The following is a 25,466-nucleotide window of genomic DNA, read 5'->3' on the forward strand; positions in this document are numbered from 1 at the left end:
ACACACACGTGTGCGCGTGTGTGAGCACACACACACACGTGTGCGCGTGTGCTCACACACGTGTGCGCGTGTGTGTGTGAAGAAACCAGAGCAGCTCGGAGAAAACCCCGCACGTGCGAGTGGGGAGGGGGGGATACACACACGCACTGCTCCCACCTCTCTCACGATGACTCCGAGTTACGCGTGTTCCCTAACCCACTCGTTCCCCCCCCCCGACCCTCTCATCCCCCACACACACCGCCCCCCACCCCCCCCCCCCCCAATTCACTCCCACGACGCCCCCCCTACCCCCCCCCCCCCCATATTCCTCCACCCCCCCTCCCCTGCTTCGCTATCTCCCGCACTCCGTACCACTCTCCGTTTGCTTAACACGTGGAAGGCTTTCGCGACCAATATCATCCAGAATAGAGGTTGTTTTGGGGTGAGATCACGTAAGTATATAAATGTGTCGTTAAACCCGCCACCACCCGACACAGCCAACTAGTAAGGTTGTGTCACGTCAACAGAACGTGCCAATTGGTTACGAGTACAGCCACACCGGTGGTGTGTCGGAGAGTAAACCCACAACATTTACGATTCGAGTGCGACGCTGCACCGGTAATTACAACCGGCATCATCAGGCAACAGCCAGAGTCGTGGAGAAATCCTCCTCCTCCTGTCTCGTTCTCCCGTGTCTCCCCCGTGTCTCCCCCCGTGTCTCCCCCGTGTCTCCCCCGTGTCTCCCCCCGTGTCTCCCCGTGTCTCCCCCGTGTCTCCCCCGTGTCTCCCCCGTGTCTCCCCCCTGTCTCCCCCGTGTCTCCCCCGTGTCTCCCTCCTGTCTCCCCCGTGTCTCCCCCGTGTCTCCCCATGTCTCCCCGTGTCTCCCCGTGTCTCCTCCGTGTCTCCCCCGTGTCTCCCCGTGCCTCCCCGTGTCTCCCCGTGCCTCCCCGTGTCTCCCAGTGTCTCCCCGTGTCTCCCCCGTGTCTCCCCCGTGTCTCCCCCCGTATCTCCCCCGTGTCTCTCCCGTGTCTCCCCCATGTCCCCCCGTGTCTCCGCCATCTCTCCCCATATCTCCCCCGTATCTCCCCCGTGTCTCCCCACGTGTCTCCCCATGTCCCCACGTGTCTCCCCCGTGTCTCCCCACGTGTCTCCCCGTGCCTCCCCCCGTCTCCCAGTATCTCCCCTTGTCTCCCCGTGTCTCCCCCGTCTCTCCCCCGTGTCTCCCCCGTCCCCCCCCGTCCCCCCCAAACCCACAGCGTGCGACCAGCTGTCCCTCGGCGTCGCCTCCATCTTCGGTCCGCCGCACGTCTCGTCGGCCAACTCGGTGCAGTCGATCTGCAGCGCCCTCGAGGTGCCGCACGTGCAGAGCGCGTGGAAGCAGCACGTGACGCGCTCACGTGACGCCTTCTACGCCAACCTCCACCCCGAGTACGCGTCGCTGTCGCGAGCCATCCTCGAGCTGGTGCAGCACTTCCACTGGCGCCTCGTCACCGTCGTCTACCAGGACAGCACCGGTACACGCGGTGGGGAGAGGTGGGGGGGGCAAGGGGAGCTGTTGGGGGGGGAGACACCGCTTGGGAGGGAGGTGTATTGGACTAGATTTGAAGCTTTCGTGACTGCAAGGATTCATATTCTTAGGGGGTTTTTTTCGGTAAAGTCACGTAGGTAAAACATTAAAATTAATAAAAGTAATCTTAATTTTTGGAGCTTTCGTGACTGCAGGAATTATTCTTTGGTTCTTTCGGTTAAGTCACGTCTAAAGATAAAATAATAAATTACAATTTTAATTTATTATTCTTTGGTTCTTTCGGTTAAGTCACGTCTAAAGATAAAAATTAAAATTTGAATTTATTATTTTATCTTTAGACTAAAGATAAAATAATAAATTAAAATTTGAATTTATTATTTTATCTTTAGACGTTTCGGAGGCTTGTGTTGCCTCCGAAACGTCGTGATTTTGATTTTATTTTACTTTTATTAATTTTATTAATTTTAATTTTTTTACCTACGTGATTTACCGAAAAAAGCTAAGAATATGGATATTGGACGGACATGGTGGCGCACGGGGGTACAGAGGCGTAGCTAGGATATTTTGCGCCCGGGGACGAACAGATACAATTGGCGCTCCCCCCCCGTTCAATCACGTACCAAAATGTAATTACATGACATGTAGGCTGTGTGTGGCGGGATATATAAACTTTGAGGTTGAGGTGTAGATTTGTGCAGTAGTTTCAGGCTGCCGCGCCCGCCGCAATAAGTTCTAATGTGACGTTGTAAGCCTCATGTTGGCGCCCCTTTACCTTGGCGCCCGGGGACACGTGTACCCCCCTGCCCCCCCCCCCCCCAACTACGCCTCTGCGGGGGTATCCCCACCCGATCTCCTCCGCCCCCGGTAGGAGATGAATTCGTGTGTAAGGGGCCGTCCATAAATGACGTCACGCAACTAGGGGAGGGGGGGGGGGTTAGATATTTGTGACTATGTGTGATGGGGGGGGGGTTGAGAAATGTGACGTCACATCAAAATGCGCAACTTTAAATAAATATAGAATTGTTATAAGAACACTAATTGTTATAACAACACTCGTACAACATCAGAGTGCAGCGCCACATTAAATACGCACTACAATTTCGATTTAAAGCTTTCGTGACTGCAGGGATTCATCTTCTTGGTTCTTGCGGTAACTACGTGACTTTACCAAAAGAACCAAGAAGATACGGACTACAATGACAATAGTTTAAAGCGATTTGAAGCATGTTTTATTTTGGGGGGGTGGGGGGGCAGAGCTTTGTGACGTCATATTTGAGGGGGGGGGTCTGACTTTTTGTGACGCTGCGTGACGAGGGGGGGGGGGGTAAAAAAATCGTCCAAAATCGCGTGACGTCATTTATGGACGGCCCCTAACTACAGCAGCTGCGGCCGTGGTATTCAGTCGACTGCCAGGACAGCGCAGGCACGAGAGGGAGGGGAGGTGGGGGTGGGGGTAGACACCGGGGGGGGGGGGGGGGTGACACGGGAGACGGCGTGAGAAGGTGGACGCTCGCGATCCTCCGCTGCAGGAGGACGACTTCAGTGATTGTGACGTAGGGAAAAATAAATAAAGAAATAATAAAATATTAATCATATAAATAATAATAGAAATAAAATTAGTAAATTTTATTTATAATTTTATTTCTAATAATAGAAATAAAATGATAAAATACGTCACTTTACAGAAAAAACCCAAGTCACGATAGCTTCAAATTGCGTGTGTGTTCATACTCTTAGGTTTTGTCGGTAAAGTCACGTAGGTAAAAATAAATAAATAAATAACAAACTATGAATAATATAACTAATAATAGAAATAAAATGATAAATTGTGATTTCAAATTTTATTTCTAATAATAGAAATAAAATGATCAAATACGTCACTTTACCGAAAAAACCTAAGTCACGAAAGCTTCAAATTGCGTGTGTGTTCATACTCTTAGGTTTTGTCGGTAAAGTCACGTAGGGAAAAATAAATAAAGAAATAATAAAATATTAATCATATAAATAATAATTGAAATACAATTATAAATTGTGATTTATAATTTTATTTCTAATAATAAAAATAAAATGATAAAATACGTCACTTTACCGAAAAAACCCAAGTCACGAAAGCTTCAAATCGCGTGTGTGTTGTCCAATCCACTTGATGTCCGAGTCCTCGTTTCGTGTCCACGTCCTTCAACAGCAGCAGCAGCAGCAGAGTCGCAATGCTGAGTTGTGTACTAGGCAGCGTTCGTACGGGGATCGTGGGGAGCGGTGGCGTAGTGGTTAGCGCGCTGCACTACCATCGCGGCGAACCGAGTTCGTTTTCCGATCACGGACACCAACACCAGGTGACGATTATCTGAACCGGTCCGGGGCCGCGCCTAAGTCGACTCGGCCACAAATGAATACCTGGTGCGGTGTGTAAACATCGCCACTGGGGAGACAAAGGCGGCCAGGAGTAGTGCTGGCCCACCCACTCCCTCGTGTGCCGTGCGGCCTTCACAGGTGCTCGCTAAACAGCACTTTCCCCAACAGTCTGTTAAGGCTATACGGGGTATATTTGTCTTCTGATTAATACGTTTACAGCAGTACATACACACACACACCGATTCAAAACTGATGATTGTTTAAAATGAGCCACGGTGATGATGCTGATGATGATGCTAAGGGGGTCCCTGTGTGGGGTGAACCTTCTTGGCTGTATGGGGGAGGGGTGGTGGGGGGGTGGTGGGGGGGGGTGGTGGTGGTGGTGGTGGGGGGGGCGCCTGAAGCTCCTGCGGATGCCGTCTCGGAGTTCACTCCGTGAGATGAGACTTGCCGAGGACACAACTGCACGCAGAGGACGCCACTGGGGAGGTGGTGGTGGTGGTGGTGGCGGCGCGGGGGGAGATGGGGCATAGGGAGGGTGGGGGAGAGTTGTGGGTGGGAGGGGGGGAGGCTGTAATCCGCGCTGCGGTGGAACTGTGGGGGGCTCGCGGCTAGCAGGCCCCCCGGGATGGCGACCCTACCCACCAATCCGATTTGGATTAAAAATAAAATTCCCATTTTCGCCACCGCCACCGCTGCTGCTGCTGAGTAATAAATAAATAACAACCGCGTGTCTCCTGGGCGCTCAGGTGTGGGGGGCGGGGGAGTGGGGGGGCGAGGGAGTGGGGGGCGGGGGAGTGGGGGGGGCGAGGGAGTGGGGGGGCGGGGGAGTGGGGGGGCGAGGGAGTGGGGGGCGGGGGAGTGGGAGGCGAGGGAGTGGGGGGCGAGGGAGTGGGGGACGAGGGTGTGAGGGGCGACGGAATGGGGGGATAGAGAGTTTGAGGGGGGGGCGGCTAGGGAGTGGGGGGGGCTAGGGAGTGGGGGGGGGGCTAGGGAGTGGAGGGCGAAGGAGTGGGGGGTGAGTGTGTAGGTGAGTATACGAGTGTGCAGGTGAATTTGTGGGTGAGTATGTAGGGGGTGAGTGTGTGGGTGAGTGTGTGGGTGAGTGTGTGGGTGAGCGAGTGTGTGGGTGAATGTGTGGATCAATGTGTGGGTGAGTGTGTAGGGGGTGAGTATGTGTAGGGGGTGAGTATATGTAGTGGGTGAGTGTGTGGGTGAGTGTGTGGGTGAGCGAGTGTGTGGGTGAAAGTGTGGATCAATGTGTGGGTGAGTATGTCGGGGGTGAGTGTGTAGGGGGTGAGTGTGTAGGGGGTGAGTGTGTAGGGGGTGAGTGTGTAGGGGGTGATTGTGTAGGGGGTGAGCGGTGGGACTGCGACCAATGGGGCTGTCACACGAACCGCGTTCAGCAGCAGCAGCAGCGCCACTCACGGCAGGCGTCCCCCCCCCCCCACGGGCCCCCCCCCCCCACCCGGGCCCCCCCACCCTGCTCCGCTCTGCCAGCAGCGATCCGCGTCTCCGTGCAGCGGGCGACCCCCAATCCCCGTCGTTTTTGTTGTTGTTAGAGACCGCCCCAGCAAGATGATGAATGCATGATCATGATGATGAATACTGCCCGGTGATTATGACGATTAGGCGCGTCGCTACCACGTGGTGACGATGCCGACGACGACGACGATGATCAAGAAATAGAAACCCTGACCCAGGACAGACACGCGTGATCAAGCTAGCGGTTACCGCGATGTATCGCGATCACCGCGATACCGGTCGTTGTTGTTCTGCTGCTGCTACTGCCGCTGCTGGTTTCGCCCTTGCCAGGTCTCATCAGGCTACAGGAGCTGATCAAGGCCCCGTCGCGCTACAGCATCCGGCTCAAGATCCGGCAGCTCCCCACGGGCACGAAGGACGCGCGGCCGCTCCTGCGTGAGATGAAGCGCGCCAAGGAGTTCCACGTCATCTTCGACTGCAGCCACACCACGGCGGCAGAGATCCTCAAGCAGGTGCGGGGCGACGGCGGCGGTGGCGGTGATGGGGCGATGGCGGTAATGGGGCGAGTTGGTGATGGGGCGAGTCGGCGATGGGGCGAGTCGGCGATGGGGCGAGTCGGTGATGGGGCGAGTCGGTGATGGGGCCAGGAGATTTATGGGGAGATGTCCCAGCGGCAGGGCGTTTGCCCCTGTGGAGGTTCCCGGTTCGAAATCCCGCGGCCACCCCGGCTATCGCTGCGGTCTGCATGTTAGCCATACATCCACGACCTGCCGTCTGCTGCAGGGTGCGCGTTCAAGATCCTGTGACGCCGTTCGCGAGAGTTGCCCATCGTGTGCCGGCGTCACGGTCCAGATTTTTTTTATTTTTTAATGCACACCAGCACGTCACTCGGACCGCTACTTTCGAGTCAGCCGCAACCACGGTCGTGATGCTCATCAGCCAGTGGCGTCCACATCATCATCATCATCATCATCAGCAGCAGCAGCTATCATCAATCCACTGCTGGATGAAAGCCCATCTCTGACATCTGTCACCGCTCCGTCTCTACACGGCGGCCGGTCTCCCATCGGACGCCTGTTTCTACTCCTGGCCATCTGTCCATCATTGTTCCAGCATCACCATATCATCAGCATCATCATCAGCAGCAGCAGCACCATCACCGCCGACACCATCGTGGGACCGTGATGGTGCCGCATTTCGCCGCGGATTAGTCGCTGTAAATAATTCGTCCCGGTGAAGCGCGCGGGGGAGACGTTGGGACGAGCGAGAGAGGACACTGATGAATACCCCGCACAGCGAGAGTGCCAGGGAGAGAAGAGAGAGAGGGAGGGAGGGCAGATAAAAAAAACACACACACATCGTTACCGGAGCGCGACGTGGGCTCAGAGTCAGAGATTCGCGCAATGCACGGAGAAGAGAGGAGGGAACATCGCCTCGTGGTGATGGTGGTGATGGTGGTGATGGTGGTGATGGTGGCGTGGCGGCGATGATCGAGGTTAAATTATGGTTGTATGATGATGCTGATATGTATTGGATGATAAGTAGAGGGTGACGATGATAATGTTAAATGATTAAATATATTGGATGATGATGGTAAAGTCGATAATGATCATATTATTGATGATAATTGTTAGATGATGAATTTCAATGTTAGGATGAATAGATGATATCATTGATGAGGATGGTTGAATGATGAAATAGGTTGGATGATGATGATGGTGGTGGTGGTTAGATACAAGGTTAGATAAGATGATGAACACCCCACACAGCGATAGACCTGTAACCCCAGCACTGTGAGGGTCGGTGGATCACACCGAGATGCTGCGAAACTCCCTCCGCCGTGGAGCGTCCATGAGGTCTCGTGCCCTGACTCGCCAGGAGAAGGCAGTAAAGCTGAGTGTGGACTCCACTTGTTCCATCTGTACGGGGATCGAGTGTCACCCCCTCGCACGCATAGGTTTTTTTCCGGGTGCTCGGGTTTCCTGCCACACGTATACACCACACACACACACACTCATCTTCTTGGTTCTTTCGGTAAAGTCACGTGAGGACGGCTGCTTGCGTTGTGGCCGAAACGTCGTGAGAATTATTTTTGTTATGTTTTATTTTTATTATTTTATTACCTCCCTTCTACGTGACTTTACCGAAAGAACCAAGAAGATGAATCCCTGCAGTCACGAAAGCTTTAAATCGAAATTACACACACACACTCGTTAATTGGCGTAAGCATATGAATATATCGAGGACCGCAGAGCTTGGGAATCGTCTGGGATTCCTCCCCCTGGCGCCGCTGAGTCGTCCCCTCGCTCTCTCTTTGCGAGAGCGATGAGCGGATAACTCAGCAGGGTGACACGCTGGGCTTACCACTGTAGTCATATTCAGATGGTGATCGTTGGATGATGAGCAGGTTATGATGATGATGGTGGTGGTTGGATAATCGTAATATTTGTTTGATGGTGTTGTATATCTTGTGGAAGATGAGGATGTGGGCGAATTAGAGGTGATGATTCAATATAGTTGCATTTTTTGATTGGATATTTAGGAAGGTGATGATGATTAGGGTATAATGATGATTTGGATAACGTTCATTCATGGTGAGGATGGTCATCTTTGGAACTTAATGATTGTGCGATTTGTATTAGATGACCGCATCATGATTATCAGAGTGCTCGAACGATGTTATATGCTGGATGATGACGATGGTGCTGATGATGATGATTGCTTAAGCGGATGATGATGACGATGGTGCTGCTGCTGCTGATGATGGTTGCTTAAGCGAATGATGATGATGATGACGACGACGATATAACGGCGATTCCCACACACACCACACTCTTTCATCTGCTCCCTCCCCATCACCGCACATCGCACCCCCCCTGCCCCCGTCACGCAGTTACATCATCTCATTCATCAACATCACTCCGGCCCCCCCATCCTCCACCGCCCCCCTCCCTGTCCACCGCCGTTGCAGCCGAGGAGGCGGTGCGACTGACTGCCCTCCCCCTCCCCTGTCCCCTGTTCCCTGTTCCTCCCCCCCAGGCGCTGTCCATGGGGATGATGACTGAATACTACCACTACATCTTTACCACACTGGTGCGTCGTAGGGAGAACACGGGGGGGGGGGGGGGCTCCGGATCGGAGGGGGGGGGGCCGTGCTTTGTCAGCTCCCGCGGGGCAACGCGACTCGCGCAACGGGGGCTTCGTCAGCACCACTGGGGGAGAGGGGGGGGGCTGGTGGGAGGGGAGGGGCTGTGGGCGGGAGGGACTCAAGGCCTCGTTGATTGAATGCGCGAATTGATCCTGGGCCAGGAAATCCAGCGCGCAGCACAAACACGCACACGCGTGTACATCGCATGCGCGTCGCGTGTACATCGCATGTGCACGTGCGTGCGTGTGAGCGTGCAGCACAAACACACGCACGCATAAACACACGCATACACACACACGTGTACATCGCGTGTACATCACATGTGCACGTGCGTGCGTGGGAGCGCGTGGCACAAACACACGCACGCATGCACACACGCACGTACACACAGACACACGTGTACATCGTATGTGCACAGGCAATGCTGTCCCGTGTCGGCTTTAACGCACCCTTTGGACAAGTGCTGACACACACACACATATAAGCACACATACATACACACACTGACACACACCCACACACTGACACACATATAAGCACACATACATACACAAACTGACACACACACACACATACACACATATAACCACACATATATACACACACTGACACACACATACACACTGATACACATATAAGCACACATACATACACAAACTGACACACACACATACACACATATAACCACACATACTCACACACTCACACTGACACACACACACTGACACACACACACTGACACACACACACTGACACACACACACGTATTGACACACACGCGGACTCACTTTTTCACAGGTCCCCCCTTCAGTGGCCAGCCGAACCCTGCCCCCCTCCCCCCACTCGCCCCCCCCCCTATCCCCCTCCTCACCGCGCTCCGTGTTTTAGCTGCAAGCGAAATCGACCTCCGATTTCAAAACACAACCACGACACAGCTACACAACAACCACAACACAACCACGACACGGCCACACAGCAACAACACAACCACGACACGGCCACACAACAACAACCACAACACAACCACAACACAAACACAACACAAACACACAACAACAACACAACCACAACACGGCCACACAACAACAACCACAACGCAACCACAACACAAACACACGACAACAACACAAGCATACAACCACAACACAACCACAGCACGACCACCACAACCACACCATTACCCCAACACTACTACTACTACACAAAGACAAAGATCCCCCGTATAGCCTGTAACAGACTGTTGAGGCAAAGTGCTGTTAGCGAGTTGCACCTGTGAAGGCCGGTACGGCACACGAGGCGGTGGGTGGCCAGCCCCAACACCACCCCCGGCCGCCTTTGTCTCCCCTGTGGCGATGTTTACACACCGCACCAGGTACTCATTTGAGGCTGAGTAGACCTAGGGGAGGCCCAGGACCAGTTCAGAAAATCGTCACTGGTGTTGGCCGTGAGCGGGAATCGAACTCGTGTGGGCGAGTGCGCAGATGACCGCTACACCACCGTCCCCCACGAACCCAGGGGCCGGCAAATCTTCGGCTCCGAGGCCGCCTGCGACAGCTCTGTGGCTTCCACCCCTTGTAGCTCTTTGGCTTCCACTCCATGTGGCTTTTTGGCCGGCTCCCTTTGTGGTCAGCCGTTGAAAAAAACCCTTAAACGTAATTTTACCTTAAAGATAATTTATTAAATATGGAAATGGGGGTCACTATGGAATGTCTTGGTGACAACAATATGTACAACAGCCAAACTGTGTTGTTAACGAATAGCTAAAGGGGTAAATAACCTAAATAGACGCAGTTTATTCCGTGAGATGTTTTGTTTATTTCAGTGAGAATGTGTGTTGTCATCTGCTGTATGCCTGCTGCTATGGTTGTGTTTGTGCACACGCAGTTCTGCGTGGGGTGCGGCTCGAGAAAGATTTTGGTCAAAGGCAAAAAAAAATTGTCTTCTACTTAGAAAGATTGACGACCCCTGCCCTGACCCAAATGCAACCACACAACTGCACCGACACGACCACAAACACACAACCGCAACTACCGGCCCGAACCACACAACCACCAACACAACCACAAACCCAGGACCACACAACCACAACTACCAACACAACCACACACCCAGAAACATACAACCGCAAACACGCAACCACCAACACAACCACCAACACAACCACCAACACAACCACCAACACAACCACACATTCAAGAGCAGCTGCGAGGAAGGTCCCAGCGCAACACCCAGGATGAGACCAGAGCAGGGGACGAGAGTCATCACCATCACCACCATCATCACCACCATCACCACCATCACCATCATCACCACCATCACCATTATCACCACCATCACCATCATCACCGCCATTACCATCATCACCAACATCACAACCGTCATCACCAACATCACCACCATCACCACCATCATCACCACCATCACCATCATCACCACCATCATCACCATCATCACCAACATCACAACCGTCATCACCACCATCACCATCATCACCACATCACAACCGTCATCACCATCATCACCAACATCACCAACATCACCACCATCATCACCAGCAGCATCATCGCCATCCAACTTTGACCATCATCAATCTCCAACTAGCGTGTGTCCATCAACGTACCAACCTCATTATCGCCATCGTCATCGTCCGTCTGTCGTCATCGCGTCAGTGGCATAGTCCGTGATGACCTCTCAGATTCAACTTGGCCGCTTCCCCAGCTTCTCAGCATCGGAACGCGGGGGGAGGGGAGGTGTGGGGGGGGGGGACAGGGGGAAGGGGGAGGCGTGATGCCGCGATCCATTAGTGCGGGGGGGGGGGCGATCTCACGTCAGCCCAATTTTGGCTCTCCCACTGAGTGATCATTGCTCCCGTCTCTGTCTCCACCCCCAGCGCGGACTCACCGTCCTGCCCCCCCCCTCTCTCTGCCCCCTGCCCCCCCTCCATCTCTACCTGCCCCCTGCTCCCCCTCCATCTCGATCTGCCCCCCCTCGATCTCTACCTGCCCCCTGGTCCCCCTCTCTCTGCCCCCTGCTCCCCCTCCATCTCTACCTGCCCCCCCTCTCTCTGGCCCCTGCTCCCCCTCCATCTCTACCTGCCCCCCCTCTCTCTGCTCCCTGCTCCCCCTCCATCTCTACCTGCCCCCCCTCTCTCTGGCCCCTGCTCCCCCTCCATCTCTACCTGCCCCCCCTCGATCTCCTCCCCACCTCTCCCTCTGTCTCCCCACTGCTTCGCCGTGACTCCCCCTCTGTGCCCCCCCCCAAAAAAAAACACAAAGACAATGATCCCCCGTATAGCCTTAACATACCATTGGGGCAAGTGCTGTTAGCGAGTAGCACCTATGAAGGCCGGCACAGCACACGAGGGGGTGGGTGGCCAGAACCACTCCCGGCCGCCTTTGTCTCCCCCCAGTGGCAAAGTTTTTACACGTTGCACCAGGTACTCATTTGAGGGTTGAGTCGACCTAGGGGAGGCCCAGGACCGATTCAGATAATATAATCGTCACTGGGCATTGCACCGGCCAGGGTGCTCGTCGGCAGGGCGGGCGGCTCTGTGTTGACTCGGCCCATCAGCATCAACTCCCTCCGGGTGGTCGGTAAAAGGGATAACACTTTGTGGGCCAAGTCAACATTGGCTGTCCCGTCAGAGGAATGTGGAATTGTCTGCATGTGCGTGTATGACCCCGCGTGTATCAATGCCCCCCCCCCATGTCGCCCGCGTGACCCCGCCGGACCCCTGCGTGACCCCTGCGTGACCTTTGACTCCACCGGTTTAGTTCAGACTCCACCGGTGCCAACCTTCTCGTCTTGGCGTGCATCCCTGGCGCCCCCCCCCACCACCTGCCCTTCCCCCCACCCCCTGCCCCCCCCCCCACCCTCTGCCCCCCCCCACCACCTGCCCTGCCCCCCCCCCCAGGACATGCTGGCTCTGAACATGGAGAATTACCGCTACACGGGAGTGAACATGACCGGGTTCCGCATCCTCAACACGGACAGCTCCTACGTGGCCTCCACCATCGAGAAGTGGACCATGGAGCGCCTCCAGGCGGCGCCGCGGCCCGAGTCCGGTCTGCTCGACGGGATCATGACGGTACTGGGAGGGGGAGGGAGAAGGGGGGGGGGTGCACGCTTTGTAGTTTTGCTCCCAGCGAGAAAGCCACCACGAGGAGGGAGTCACGGACGTAACGCCCGCGGCGCAGGGAGAGGGACGTGAGAGGAGGCGAGGAATGGGGGATGAGAGGAAAATGATGGAGGAGGAGGAGCGGAGGAACGGGAGCAGAGGAGTCACGAGGGGTGAGCAGAGGGAGGAGGAGGAACACGAGAGAGACAAAGAGGGCGCGGGGGAGAGGAGCATAGGGAGGAGGTGAGGGGGGGATGACCGGGACGAGACGTGGGTGATGATGAGAGGGTGACGATGATGAGATGGTGACGATGATGATGAGAGAGTAGAGGAGGGAAGAGGAGAAAGCAGAAGTGAGCTGCATGGAGGAGCGGCGTCTGTTCTCACAGGGGGCGGGGCGGGGAGGAGAGGGGGGGGGGAGAGTGGTCACGCGCAAGTCACGTGATGTACAGGAGGTTTGATCTGGTTTAGACGGAGAGATGTCACGAGGTCAATCTTGACGGTGCTATCGTCGTCGTCGTCGGCAGCAAGATTTATCAGCGCCATCAAAGTACTCGTCCGTGTAGTATTAGCATCATCCCATAGACGCCACCATTATCACCCCTATGACATCATCCCATGATCCCTTTCGGCCACATCATTACCCCCTCGGTATCATCATAATTGACAATAATAACCTCCTCCTCATCATCATGCTCATCATCCTCAATGCTAACCATCATTATCATCACCACCAGCATCTCCTCCTCATCTCCATATCCTCTCTCTCTCTCTGCCTAACCACCCAGCCCCTCCACGCGCGCCATCTCCGGGATCTCGGCCCCGCTCAATCAATGCCTCCCGGCGCACGCGGCCGCTTTTATCAGCGCTCGGGCGCAATCAATCCCTACAAACGCGTGCATCGAGCGAGAAATCCCAGCACACACGGGGGGGGGGCTCCCACCCCTTACCCCCCGCTACCCCTCCCCCCTCACCACGCCCCCCCCCTCCCGTCGGCCCCCTCCTCTCTCCCCCCACTTCCCCGCGCTCTCATCTCACAACTCCCAATTCTGCCACCCACCCCCCCACCTACCCACCCCCCCCACACATCCTCTTTGTAATTAAGGCGCGCGCAGACGCCGGATTGAAGGATGTCCTCATGCTCGCTCCGTCGTGGATGAGGTGGAGTGCGGGGAGGATGGAGAAGAGAGGGGGGGGGGGAGAGGGTTGTGCCCCGCCCCTCATCTCCCTCCGCAACTACCCCCCCCCAACTCCCCCCCCCCCCCCACCACGCGGCTCTTTATTCCCCCCCCCCCCTTCCCACAGGGACTCATTTGCAGATATTTGTCGAGTTTAATCGAGTTTAAGCGCTTCCATGCAGAGTGCGTCCCCCCCCCACCTCCGCTCCCCCTGGGACCCCCCCCCCCTCCACCGCGTCTCCCCCCCCCCCCCCCGAGTGAATCCATCTCTAGCGGCCCTACCCCCAGAACCCCCGTGATCCCACCACGTGATTAAACAAAAAACCGCGTGGTGCGCGTGAAGAGAGCAGGGGAAGGACTGCAGTTGAGGAGTGGGGGGGGGGGGCAGTGGATGAGTTGGGATTGGGGGTAGGGGGGGGGCATTGGGGGAGGGAGAAGGGGTGGGAGGGTTGCGGGGGTGGGGATTTGGGGAACAGGGGGATGGGGCATTGGGAATCGCTCAGATTTCCACGTCTGGGCCGCGGTATCTGCGTGAGGATCGCTGCTGATCCCGGATCAGCTGGAAGGAAATGAAATGAATTGTGTTTGTTTTGCATAAAAACAACACAAACAATCACAGCAATACTACCACGAGCTCCCCTCGCTCCCCTCCCTCCCTCCCCCCTCCCCTCCCTCCCCTTTCTGCCTCCCTCCCTCCCCCCTCTCCCTCCCTCCCCTCCCTCCCTCGCTCCCTCCCCTTTCTCCCTCCCTCCCCCCCTCCCCTCCCTTTCTCCATCCCTCCCCCCCTCCCCTCCCTTTCTCCATCCCTCCTCCCCTCCCTTCCTCCCCTCCCTCCCCTCCCTCCCTCCCCTCCCTCCCATCCCTCCCTCCCCTCTCCTCCCTCCCTTCCCCCCCCTCTCCTCCCTTTCTCCATCCCTCCCTCCCCTCCTTCCCTCCCTCCCCTCCCCCCCTCCCTCCCCTCCCTCCCCTCCCTCCCTCCTGCCGCCCGGTCCCCGTGCGCCCGCACAGATGGCGGAGCGCATCGGCCGAGCTTTGAGTCAGAGCCGAGGGGAGGCGAGGGAATTAGAATGTGGATGTGGATGTGCGCGAGTGTGAGTGGATGCATGGGCGTATGCAGCAGTACGAGTGTGTGTTTGAGTGTGGGTGTGTGGACAAGTGTGTCCAGGAGTGTGAGTGTGCGCAGAAGTGTGTATAGGAGCGTGAGTGTGTTTGCAGGATTGTCAGTGTGTGTACGAGTGTGAGTGTGTATATGAGTGTGAGCACGAGTGTGAGTGGATGCATGGGCGTATGCAGTAGTACGAGTGTGTGTTTGAGTGTGAGTGTGTGGACAAGTGTGTCCAGGAGTGTGAGTGTGCGCAGAAGTGTGTATAGGAGCGTGAGTGTGTTTGCAGGATTGTCAGTGTGTGTACGAGTGTGAGTGTGTATATGAGTGTGAGCACGATTGTGTGCAGGAGTGTGAGTGTGTGCATGGGTGTGTGCAGGAGTGTGAGTGTGTGGACAAGTGTGTCCAGGAGTGTGAGTGTGCACAGAAGGGTGTATAGGAGCGTGAGTGTGTTTTCAGGATTGTCAGTGTGTGTACGAGTGTGAGTGTGTATATGAGTGTGAGTGTGTGCGCGAGTGTGTGTACGAGTGTGAGTGTGTATATGAGTGTGTATGCAGGAGTGTGTGCAAGATTGGGAGTGTATGCATGGGTGTGTGCAGTAGTACGAGTGTGTGTTTGAGTGTGAGTGTGTGGACAAGTGTGTCCAGGAGTGTGAGTGTGCGCAGAAGTGTGTATAGGAGCGTGAGTGTGTTTGCAGGATTGTCAGTGTGAATACGATTGTGAGTGTGTATATGAGTGTGTGTGCAGGAGTGTGTGTACGAGTGTGAGTGTGTATATGAGTGTGTGTGCAGAAGTGTGTGCAAGATTGGGAGTGTATGCATGGGTGAGTGCAGGAGTGTGAGGGGTTGCACAAGTGTGTACACGAGTGTGAGTGTGTATATGAGTGTGTGTGTGTGTGTACACGAGTGTTTGTGTGTGGACCAGTGTGTGAGTGTACAAGATTGTTACAGTGTGTGCGTGTGACTGTGAGAATGTGTAAAGTGTGAGTGTGTGTGAGTGGGGAGTGGTGGCCAACACAAGTAATGATAATCTGAACCGGTCAGGGGCCTCTCCTAGGTCGACTCAGCCTCAAATGAGTACCTAGTGTGGTGTGTAAACATCGCCACGGATTAGATAAAGGCGGCCGGGCGTGATGCTGTCACTCACCACCTCGTGTCCCGTGCAGGCCTTCAAAGGTGCTCACTTAGAGCACTTGCCCCTACAGTCTGTTAAAAGCCATTCGGGAGATATTTATCTTTTGTATCAGTGGAAGCGTGTGTGTATGAGTGCTTTCGGAGCCCCAGATCCACTGCTCACAATCGTTAAGGATCTTTATGATGGTGAGCAGGCCGGATAAAGCTGCGTATCTGGGAGTCAAAGTCATTCCCCGTTGCACCTCTGTGTGCGTGACAAGGTTTCGAGATAATTGGTTTTTTTACCCTTCTATCTGGCAACAAAACTGACACCTTTTTTTACAAGGAGTCATGTTTACATAGACCACAATACCTGCAGTCATAATGCAAACAAAAAACGTAACTCTGATAATATGCACTGTCCTTGAAGTTGATTGGTCCACACCCGAGACAGCTTTCCTTAGAGCCTAGTCTCACATGGGTTGGACCAGATGACGCCAAAAGGCGCACAACTTAGAGACAATGACTGCAGATATTGTGGTCTATGTAAACATGACTCCTTGTAAAAAAAGGTGTCAGTTTTGTTGCCAGATAGAAGGATAAAAAAACAATTATCATATTTTACTGGCAAATAAGGTTCCAAAGGTTTCGAGATGTTAACTACCTCGCCGGGTATACAGGAGGTCGTGGGTTCGTGTCTGATGCCTGCTGTATTTTTGTTCTCCCCGTGGTCGCGTGGATTTGTATCTGGGCCCTTACGTTTTTCCCCTCCGCATTTAGAATCAACGTGCGTATTTGGCTGCTAGACATTTCCACGTGATGATAAGCCGTTGAGCTATCATTTGTGGCCAGGTCGCTTCTGAAAAAGAGCTGTTCAGCTCAGTGGGCCTGACCTGGTAAAATAAAAAAAATAGTTTAGTGTTCAGGCTACTCGTGGCACCTATGTGTGTGTGCTAGACGGGGTACCTGTGTGTGTGCTACACGTGGCACCTATGTGTGTGTGCTAGACGTGGTACCTGTGTGTGTGCTACACGTGGCACCTATGTGTGTGTGCTAGACGTGGTACCTGTGTGTGTGCTACACGTGGCACCTATGTGTGTGTGCTAGACGTGGTACCTGTGTGTGTGCTACACGTGGCACCTATGTGTGTGTGCTAGACGTGGTACCTGTGTGTGTGCTACTCGTGGCACCTATGTGTGTGTGCTAGACGTGGTACCTGTGTGTGTGCTACACGTGGCACCTATGTGTGTGTGCTAGACGTGGTACCTGTGTGTGTGCTACACAGGGTACCTGTGTGTGTGCTACACGGGGTACCTGTGTGTGTGCTACTCGTGGCACCTGTATGTGTGCTACACGTGACACGTGTGTGTCCTACACGTGACACCTGTGTGTGTGCTACACGTGGCACCTGTGCGTGTGCTACACGTGGTACCTGTGTGTGTGTGCTACACGTGGTATCTATGTGTGTGTGCTACACGTGACACATGTGTGTGCTACACATGTGACACGTGTGTGTGTGTGCTACACGTGGTATCTATGTGTGTGTGCTACACGTGACACATGTGTGTGCTACACATGTGACACGTGTGTGTGTGTGCTACACGTGGCACCTGTGTGTGTGTGCTACACGTGACACCTGTGTGTGTGATACACGTGACACCTGTGTGTGTGCTACACACGTGACACCTGTGTGTGCTACACACGTGACACGTGTGTGTGTGCTACACGTGACACCTGTGTGGGTGCTACACACGTGACACGTGTGTGTGTGTGCTACACGTGACACCTGTGTGTGTGCTACACGTGACACCTGTGTGTGTGCTACACACGTGACACGTGTGTGTGCTACACGTGACACCTGTGTGTGTGCTACACACGTGACACGTGTGTGTGTGTGTGCTACACGTGACACCTGTGTGTGTGCTACACCCATGATACGTGTGTGTGTGTGCTACACGTGACACCTGTGTGTGTGCTACACACGTGACACGTGTGTGTGTGTGCTACACGTGACACCTGTGCGTGTCCGCGTGTCTGTGTAGACGGACGCGGCCCTCATGTACGACGCCGTGCACGTGGTCTCGGCGGCGTCGCAGCGACTTCCCTCCATGACCGTGAGCTCGCTGCAGTGCCACCGCCACAAGCCCTGGAGGTTCGGGCCGCGGCTCATCGCGCTCATCCGAGAGGTGACGTCACCGCCCCCACCCCCACACCCCACCACTCCCCACCCAACCACACCCCCCACAATCCCCCACCCTACCACACCCCCACACCCCCTACACCCCCCACAATCCTCCAACCTACCACCCCCCCCCACACCCACCACCCCCCACACCCCCCACCACACCCCCCACACCTCACCCTACCACCCCACCACACCCCCCACACCCCCCAACCTACCACCCCCCCACACCTCCCACAATCCCCCATCCTACCCCCCCACACACCCACCACCCCCCACACCCACCACCCCCCACACCCCCCACCCCACCACCCCACCACACCCTCCACACCTCACCCTACCACCCCCCCACACCCCCCACACCCCCCACCCCACCACACCCCCCACCACCCCCCCCACACCTCCCCCTACCACCCCCCACACCCCCCACACCCCCCACAATCCCCCCACAACCCACCCCACCACACCCCGCACACCCCCCACAATCTCCCACCCTACCACCCCACCACCCCCCACCACACCCCCCACACCTCACCCTACCACACCCCCACACCACCCCACACACCCCCCCACACCCCCCACCCCACCACCCCACCACACCCCCCACCCCCCACCCCCCACACCCCCCACCACACCCCCCACACCTCACCCTACCACACCCCCCACACCCCCCACCCTACCACCCCACCACACCCCCCACCCCCCACACCCCCCACCCCCCACACCCCCCACCACCCCCCCACACCTCCCCCTACCACCCCCCACACCCCCCACACCCCCCACAATCCCCCCACACCCCACCCTACCACACCCCACACACCCCCCACAATCTCCCACCCCACCACCCCCCACCACACCCCACCACACCCCCCACACCTCACCCTACCACACCCCCACACCACCCCACACACCCCCCACACCCCCCCACCCCACCACCCCACCACACCCCCCACACCTCACCCTACCACACCCCCACACCACCCCACACACCCCCCACACCCCCCACCCCACCACCCCACCACACCCCCCACACCTCACCCCACCACACCTCCACACCCCCCACCCCACCACCCCACCACACCCCCCACACCCCCCCACACCCCCCACACCCCCAACCTACCACCCCACCCACCCCCCACACTCCCCCTCCCTGTGCTTACGTCCAATTTCAACGGGAATGCGGCTTGTTTCACAGACAGGGTCTGGTATTATTTTAAGGCCGCGCCAGGACTTGTTATCCATCACGATGTGGGCCGTGAGCGGGAATCAAACTCGGGTTGGCCGGGTTCGCGGCGCAGTGCGCTAACCACTGCGCCACCGCTCATCTGCAAAGACAAATAACCCCCGTAGAGCCTTCACAGACTGTAGGGGCAAGTGCTGTTTCGCGAGCACCTCTGAATATCGGCACGGTACACGAGGGGGTGGGTGGCCAGCACCACGCCCGGCCGCCTTTGTCTCCCCAGTGGCGATGTTTACACACCGCACAAGATATTAATTTGAGACGGAGTCGACCTAGGGGAGGCACTGCCACACACACATAACAAGCGCTGTTAGCGAGCAGCGGTGAAGAGTGGGCACGGCGCACGAGGGTCAGAGGTCAGGGTTGATTGGGGTCGCGACCTCCACCACTGAGCGGGCCAGGGAGAGATTCCCCTGGGGAGGCCTAGGACCCGTGCAGGTAATCGTCACTGGCCTTCGTGGAATTGAACACGACCTCCGGGCCACACACCTGTACCCTACAGTCACGTGAGACCCCCCCCCTCCCCCCACGTGACGTGACCCCCACAGACGCAATGGGATGGACTCACGGGCAGGATCCGCTTCAACAAGACGAACGGACTCAGGACGGACTTTGACCTCGACATCGTGAGCCTCCAAGAGGACGGACTCGAAAAGGTGAGGTCATCGGGTCACGGGGACCGTGTCCACCCGAGTCTGTGTGTGTAAGTGCGCGTGTCTGTGTGTGTGTCTGTGTGTGTGTCCGGTGCTTGCTAACAGCACTTGCCCCTACAGTCTGTTAAGGCTATATGGGGGATCTTTGTCTTTGTCTGTGTGTGTGGGGAGCGGTAGTGTCGCAGTTAGCGCGCTGCGCTACGAACCTGGCGACCCGAGTTCAATTCCCGCTCACGGCCAACGCCAGTGACGATTATCTGAACCGGTCCTGGGCCTCCCCTAGGTCGACTCAGCCTCAAATAAGTACCTGGTACGGTGTGTAAACGTCGCTACTAGGGAGACAAAGGCGGCCGGGCGTGGTTCTGGCCACCAACCCCCTCGTGCGCCGTGCCGGCCTTCATAGGTGCTCGCTAACAGCACTTGCCCCAACAGCCTGTTACAGGATATACGGGGTATCATTGTCTTTGTACACACATATACACACACACGTGTGTTTGTGTATATGTGTGTTTGCGTACACGGGTATTGTTGTATGCGGGGATTGATGTGCCCGTTTACCCGTGTGCTATCCACGCGTTCCTCTACACGTGTGCACACGTGGTGTCACCGTGCACCTGTGTGTTTGCACCTGTGTGTGCACACACACGTACTCCCCTGCGCCTGCGTGCGCTCGAATGCACGAGTACAGGCATGTGCCCGTGCACGCGCGTGCACGGATATACTCGTGTACTCGTATATCTGTGCACACACGTGTACCCACGTGTACCCATGTACACTCGTGTACACACGTGTACCCATGTACACTCGTGTACACACGTGTACCCATGTACACTCGTGTACACACGTGTACCCATGTACACACGTGTACCCATGTACACTCGTGTACCCACGTGTACCCATGTACCCATTTGTATCCATGTACACTCGTGTACATGTCAACCCGAACACCCATCTCATCCTCGTGTACACTTCGGCACCCGTGTCCTCATGCACCCATGTGTACACACGCACCACTGTTGGCGCGCCAGTGGTGCACACAGGCCGTACGCACGTGTCCGTGCGTGGATGCACACGCAGGTTCATGTGCACACGTCTGCGTGTGCGTGGGGTAGCGGTTAGCGCTACGCTGCGTTGCGATCCCGGCGACCCGAGTTCGATTCCCGCTCACGGCCAACACCCAGTGACGATTATCTGAACCGGTCCTGGGCCTCCCCTAGGTCGACTCAGCCTCAAATGAGTACCCGGTCCGGTGTGTAAACATCGCCGCTGGGGAGATAAAGGCGGCCGGGCGGGGTGTTGGCCAATCACCCCCTCGTGTGCCGTGTCGGCCTTCAGAGGTGCTCGCTAACAGCACTTGCCCCAACAGTCTGTCAAGGCTATACAGGGGATCTTTGTCTTTGTTTAGTGTGTGCACGTGATATTTCCACGACATATACGTGTACCGGCCGGCGTGACCACCACGTGATGATTCTCGGTGCAGCTTTTGGCTGCTCGTAGCAGCGGCTCTGAGCCGACCACCGCATCAGACGCGTTTCTGCGGCCGTCTGGAACGCTCTTTCCTTCCGACATGAGGAAGCAACTGGGAGCTCTGTGCACTTGCAAATCGTCATCTGCATTGGAAGCTCGTTTCTTTGGGAACTGCTTTTTGTGTTTAGTTTGTTACCCTTCCCCCTCCCCGTAACTCCGATGAGCACGGTTTGGCTACGTGCGGTGCGAAAGAAGTTCTACATCCATAACATGTACATGCATGGCATTATAGATGCATTGCCAACATACGTGTGTATCCACATACATGTATAGCAAATTATAGACACACATTGAGTTTACATTTACATAATATACATAACATTAAACATACATTACACATACTCTTTGGATTTTCGGTAAAGTCGCGTAGGTAAAAAAATAAAAATATAATGAAAACAAATAAATGTAATCACGACGTTTCGGGCGCAACACAAGCGTCCTTCCTATGTTCTACCCACGTGACTTTACCGAAAAAAACCAAGAATATGGATCCTGGCAGTCACGAAAACCTGAAATCTAGAATACATTACACATGCACGAATTTGTCCAAGGATATGATACACAGTGCATGCATAGCCAGGATATACACACGAATTTATACAAGAGCACAGTACACGTGTATCGCTAAATACATGCATAGCGAGTATATATATGCACGAAATACACATATACTCTACATGTATAGCGAGACGTATCCGTAAAATAAACATGTAAATTAATTATACGTGCACATCAATATTCACGCATAGTGAATAAAATACCTGTACGGCGACTTTACATGTGTGCATCAATATCCATGCATACCAATATATGTATGCAAAGCGAGTGTACATGCGTAGAGAAGCACGCTGCATGTGCACACATCGTGTGTACCCCATGTATGGCAGTCATACGTGCATAGCTGTACACACGCATGTGTGCAGAGCAGTTCATCAGCATGCGCGTAGCATGCACAGCATGGATACCTGTGCAAGGACGAACACCTGCTTAGTAGCGAGAGGTGGCTGTACCGATGCTGTTGCAGGGACAGCTGCAGCACGGCTGCTGTAGCCCCCCCCTTCCTCCTCACCCCCCTCCTCACCTCCCCCCTCCCCCCCTCGCGCGGACTTCATTGAGGTCACGCAGAGTCGGTAATGAGGTCACGTGAGCCAATTATCGGTACTCGTGGAGAGACGCAGTGCGGGGCGAGATGCGGGCCGTGTGTGCGTGTGTGTGTGTGTACGTACACGTGGGTAAACATGTGTGTAAACATGTGTGTGTACATTTGTGTGTTCACGTGAGTGTACAGGTGTGTGTGTGTACGTTTGTGCGTGTGAGTGTAAAGGTGTGTGTGTGTGTGTAGCTGAGTGCACTGGTGTGAGCACATGTGTGTGCGGGAATACACGCGTGTGCGTGAGTACGCCAGTGTGCACGTGTATGTACAGGTATGTGAGTGTGTGCACAGGAGTGTGTGTATACGTAAGTGTGTGTGTGCACAGGTGTGTGAGTGTGTGTACATGTATGTGAGTGTGTGTACAGGTGTGTGAGTGTGTGTACACGTCTGTGAGTACGTGTAGAGGTGTGTGTACAGGTGTGTGACTGTCTGACATGTATTTGAATGTGTGTACATGTGTGTGCAGGAGTGTGTGTACACGTGTGTGAGTGTGTGTACATGTATGTGAGTGTGTGTACAGGTATGTGTACAGGAGTGTGTGTACACGTGAGTGAGTGTGTGTACAGGAGTGTGTGTACACGTGAGTGAGTGTGTGTGTGTACAGGTGTGTGTGTGTACACGTGTGTGAGTGTGTGTACATGTATGTGAGTGTGTGTACAGGTGTGTGTACAGGAGTCTGTGTACACGTGAGTGAGTGTGTGTGTACAGGAGTGTGTGTACACGTGAGTGAGTGTGTGTACAGGTGTGTGTATGTAAAGGTGTGTGAGTGTGTGCACACGTCAGTGTGTGTGTACAGGTGTGTGTATGTAAAGGTGTGTGAGTGTGTGCACACGTGAGTGTGTGTGTGTACAGGTGTGTGTGTGTACAGGTGTGTGAGTGTGTGTACACGTGTGTGAGTATGTGTACACGTGTGTGTGTGTACACGTGTGTGTGTGTGTGTACACGTGAGTGTGTGTGTGTACAGGTGTGTGTGTGTACAGGTGTGTGAGTGTGTGTACACGTGTGTGAGTATGTGTACACGTGTGTGTGTGTGTGTGTACACGTGTGTGTGTGTGTACACGTGAGTGTGTGTGTGTACAGGTGTGTGTATGTACAGGTGTGTGAGTATGTGTACACGTGAGTGTGTGTGTGTACAGGTGTGTGTATGTACAGGTGTGTGAGTATGTGTACACGTGAGTGTGTGTGTGTACAGGTGTGTGTATGTAAAGGTGTGTGAGTGTGTGTACACGTGTGTGAGTATGTGTACACGTGTGTGTGTGTGTACACGTGTGTGTGTGTACACGTGAGTGTGTGTGTGTACAGGTGTGTGTATGTACAGGTGTGTGAGTATGTATACACGTGAGTGTGTGTGTACAGGTGTGTGTGTGTGTGTGTATATGTACAGGTGTGTGTGTACACGTGTGTGAGTATGTGTACACGTGTGTGTCCCCAAGCCCACACGCGTCACCGGCCCCGACTCTGCTCTGCATGGCGGTGTATGGAGCAAGGTGCGTGACTCCACGTCTGTGTGTGTGTTACTATATATGTGCACACATATATAACACACGCACAATGCAATGGAAACACACACATACATACACACACCCCAATGACACACGCCTCTCGCTATCTCACACACACTCACTGCCACGTATTGACACTCACGCAAGCTCACACTCCCCAACTTAACTCTCACAAACACAAAGATAAAGATTCCCCTATAGCCTTAACCGATTGTTGGGACAAGTGCTGTGAGCGAACACATATGAAGGCCGGCACGGCACACGAGAAGGGGGGGGGGATGAGTGGGCAGAACCACGCCCGGCCGCCTTGGTCTCCGTAGTGGCGATGTTTGCACACAGGAGCAGGTACTCATTTGAGGCTGAGTCGACGTAGGGGAGGCCCAGGACAGATTCAAATAATCATCACTGGTGTTGACCGTGAGCGAAAATCGAACTCGGGTCTCCGGGTTCGTAGCGCAGCGCGTTGAACCGCTACACTACCGCTCCCCAAAGACACTCACACAGGTACAGACACACACACAGACACTCACACAGACACAGACACTCACACAGACACTCACACAGACACGGACACTCACACAGACACTCACACGGACACTCACACAGACACACTCACACAGACACTCACAGACACACTCACACAGACACTCACAAACACACTCACACTGACACTCACACAAACACACTCACACAGACACACTCACACAGACACTCACACAGCCACTCACACAGACACTCACACAGACACTCACACAGACACTCACACACTCACACAGACACACAGACACACAGACACTCACACAGCCACTCACACAGACACAGACACTCACACAGCCACTCACACAGACACAGACACACAGACACTCACACAGACACAGACACTCACACAGACACTCACACAGACACACTCGCACAGACACACTCACACGGACACTCACACAGACACAGACACTCACACAGACACTCACACAGACACAGACACTCACACAGACACTCAGTCACTCACACAGACACAGACACTCACATAGATACACAGAGACCCACAGACACTCACACAGCCACTCACACAGACACAGACACTCACACAGACACTCACACAGACACAGTCACTCACACAGACACTCATACAGACACTCAGTCACTCACACAGACACTCACTCACACAGACACTCACACAGACACTCACACAGACACACTCACACAGACAC

The 25,466-nt window shown here is 54.9% G+C and overlaps 1 protein-coding gene across 6 annotated transcripts in view; it reads left to right on the top strand.

Moving 5' to 3' along the window:
• Positions 1 to 25,466, top strand: part of LOC144948651 (glutamate receptor ionotropic, kainate 2-like) — a 109,640-nt gene that overhangs the window by 32,991 nt on the left and 51,183 nt on the right. For all 6 annotated transcript variants that reach the window (XM_078878278.1, XM_078878280.1, XM_078878281.1 and 3 more), the window contains 6 exons: positions 1,236 to 1,493; positions 5,675 to 5,856; positions 8,384 to 8,437; positions 12,406 to 12,579; positions 18,044 to 18,187; positions 19,972 to 20,079. In XM_078878278.1, coding sequence (XP_078734404.1) covers positions 1,236 to 1,493; positions 5,675 to 5,856; positions 8,384 to 8,437; positions 12,406 to 12,579; positions 18,044 to 18,187; positions 19,972 to 20,079 — 920 coding nt within the window. The remainder of the gene's footprint in view (positions 1 to 1,235; positions 1,494 to 5,674; positions 5,857 to 8,383; positions 8,438 to 12,405; positions 12,580 to 18,043; positions 18,188 to 19,971; positions 20,080 to 25,466) is intronic.

The sequence above is a fragment of the Lampetra fluviatilis genome, chromosome 50 (assembly GCF_964198595.1).
Source record: "Lampetra fluviatilis chromosome 50, kcLamFluv1.1, whole genome shotgun sequence".
Taxonomy (NCBI): Eukaryota; Metazoa; Chordata; class Hyperoartia; order Petromyzontiformes; family Petromyzontidae; genus Lampetra; species Lampetra fluviatilis.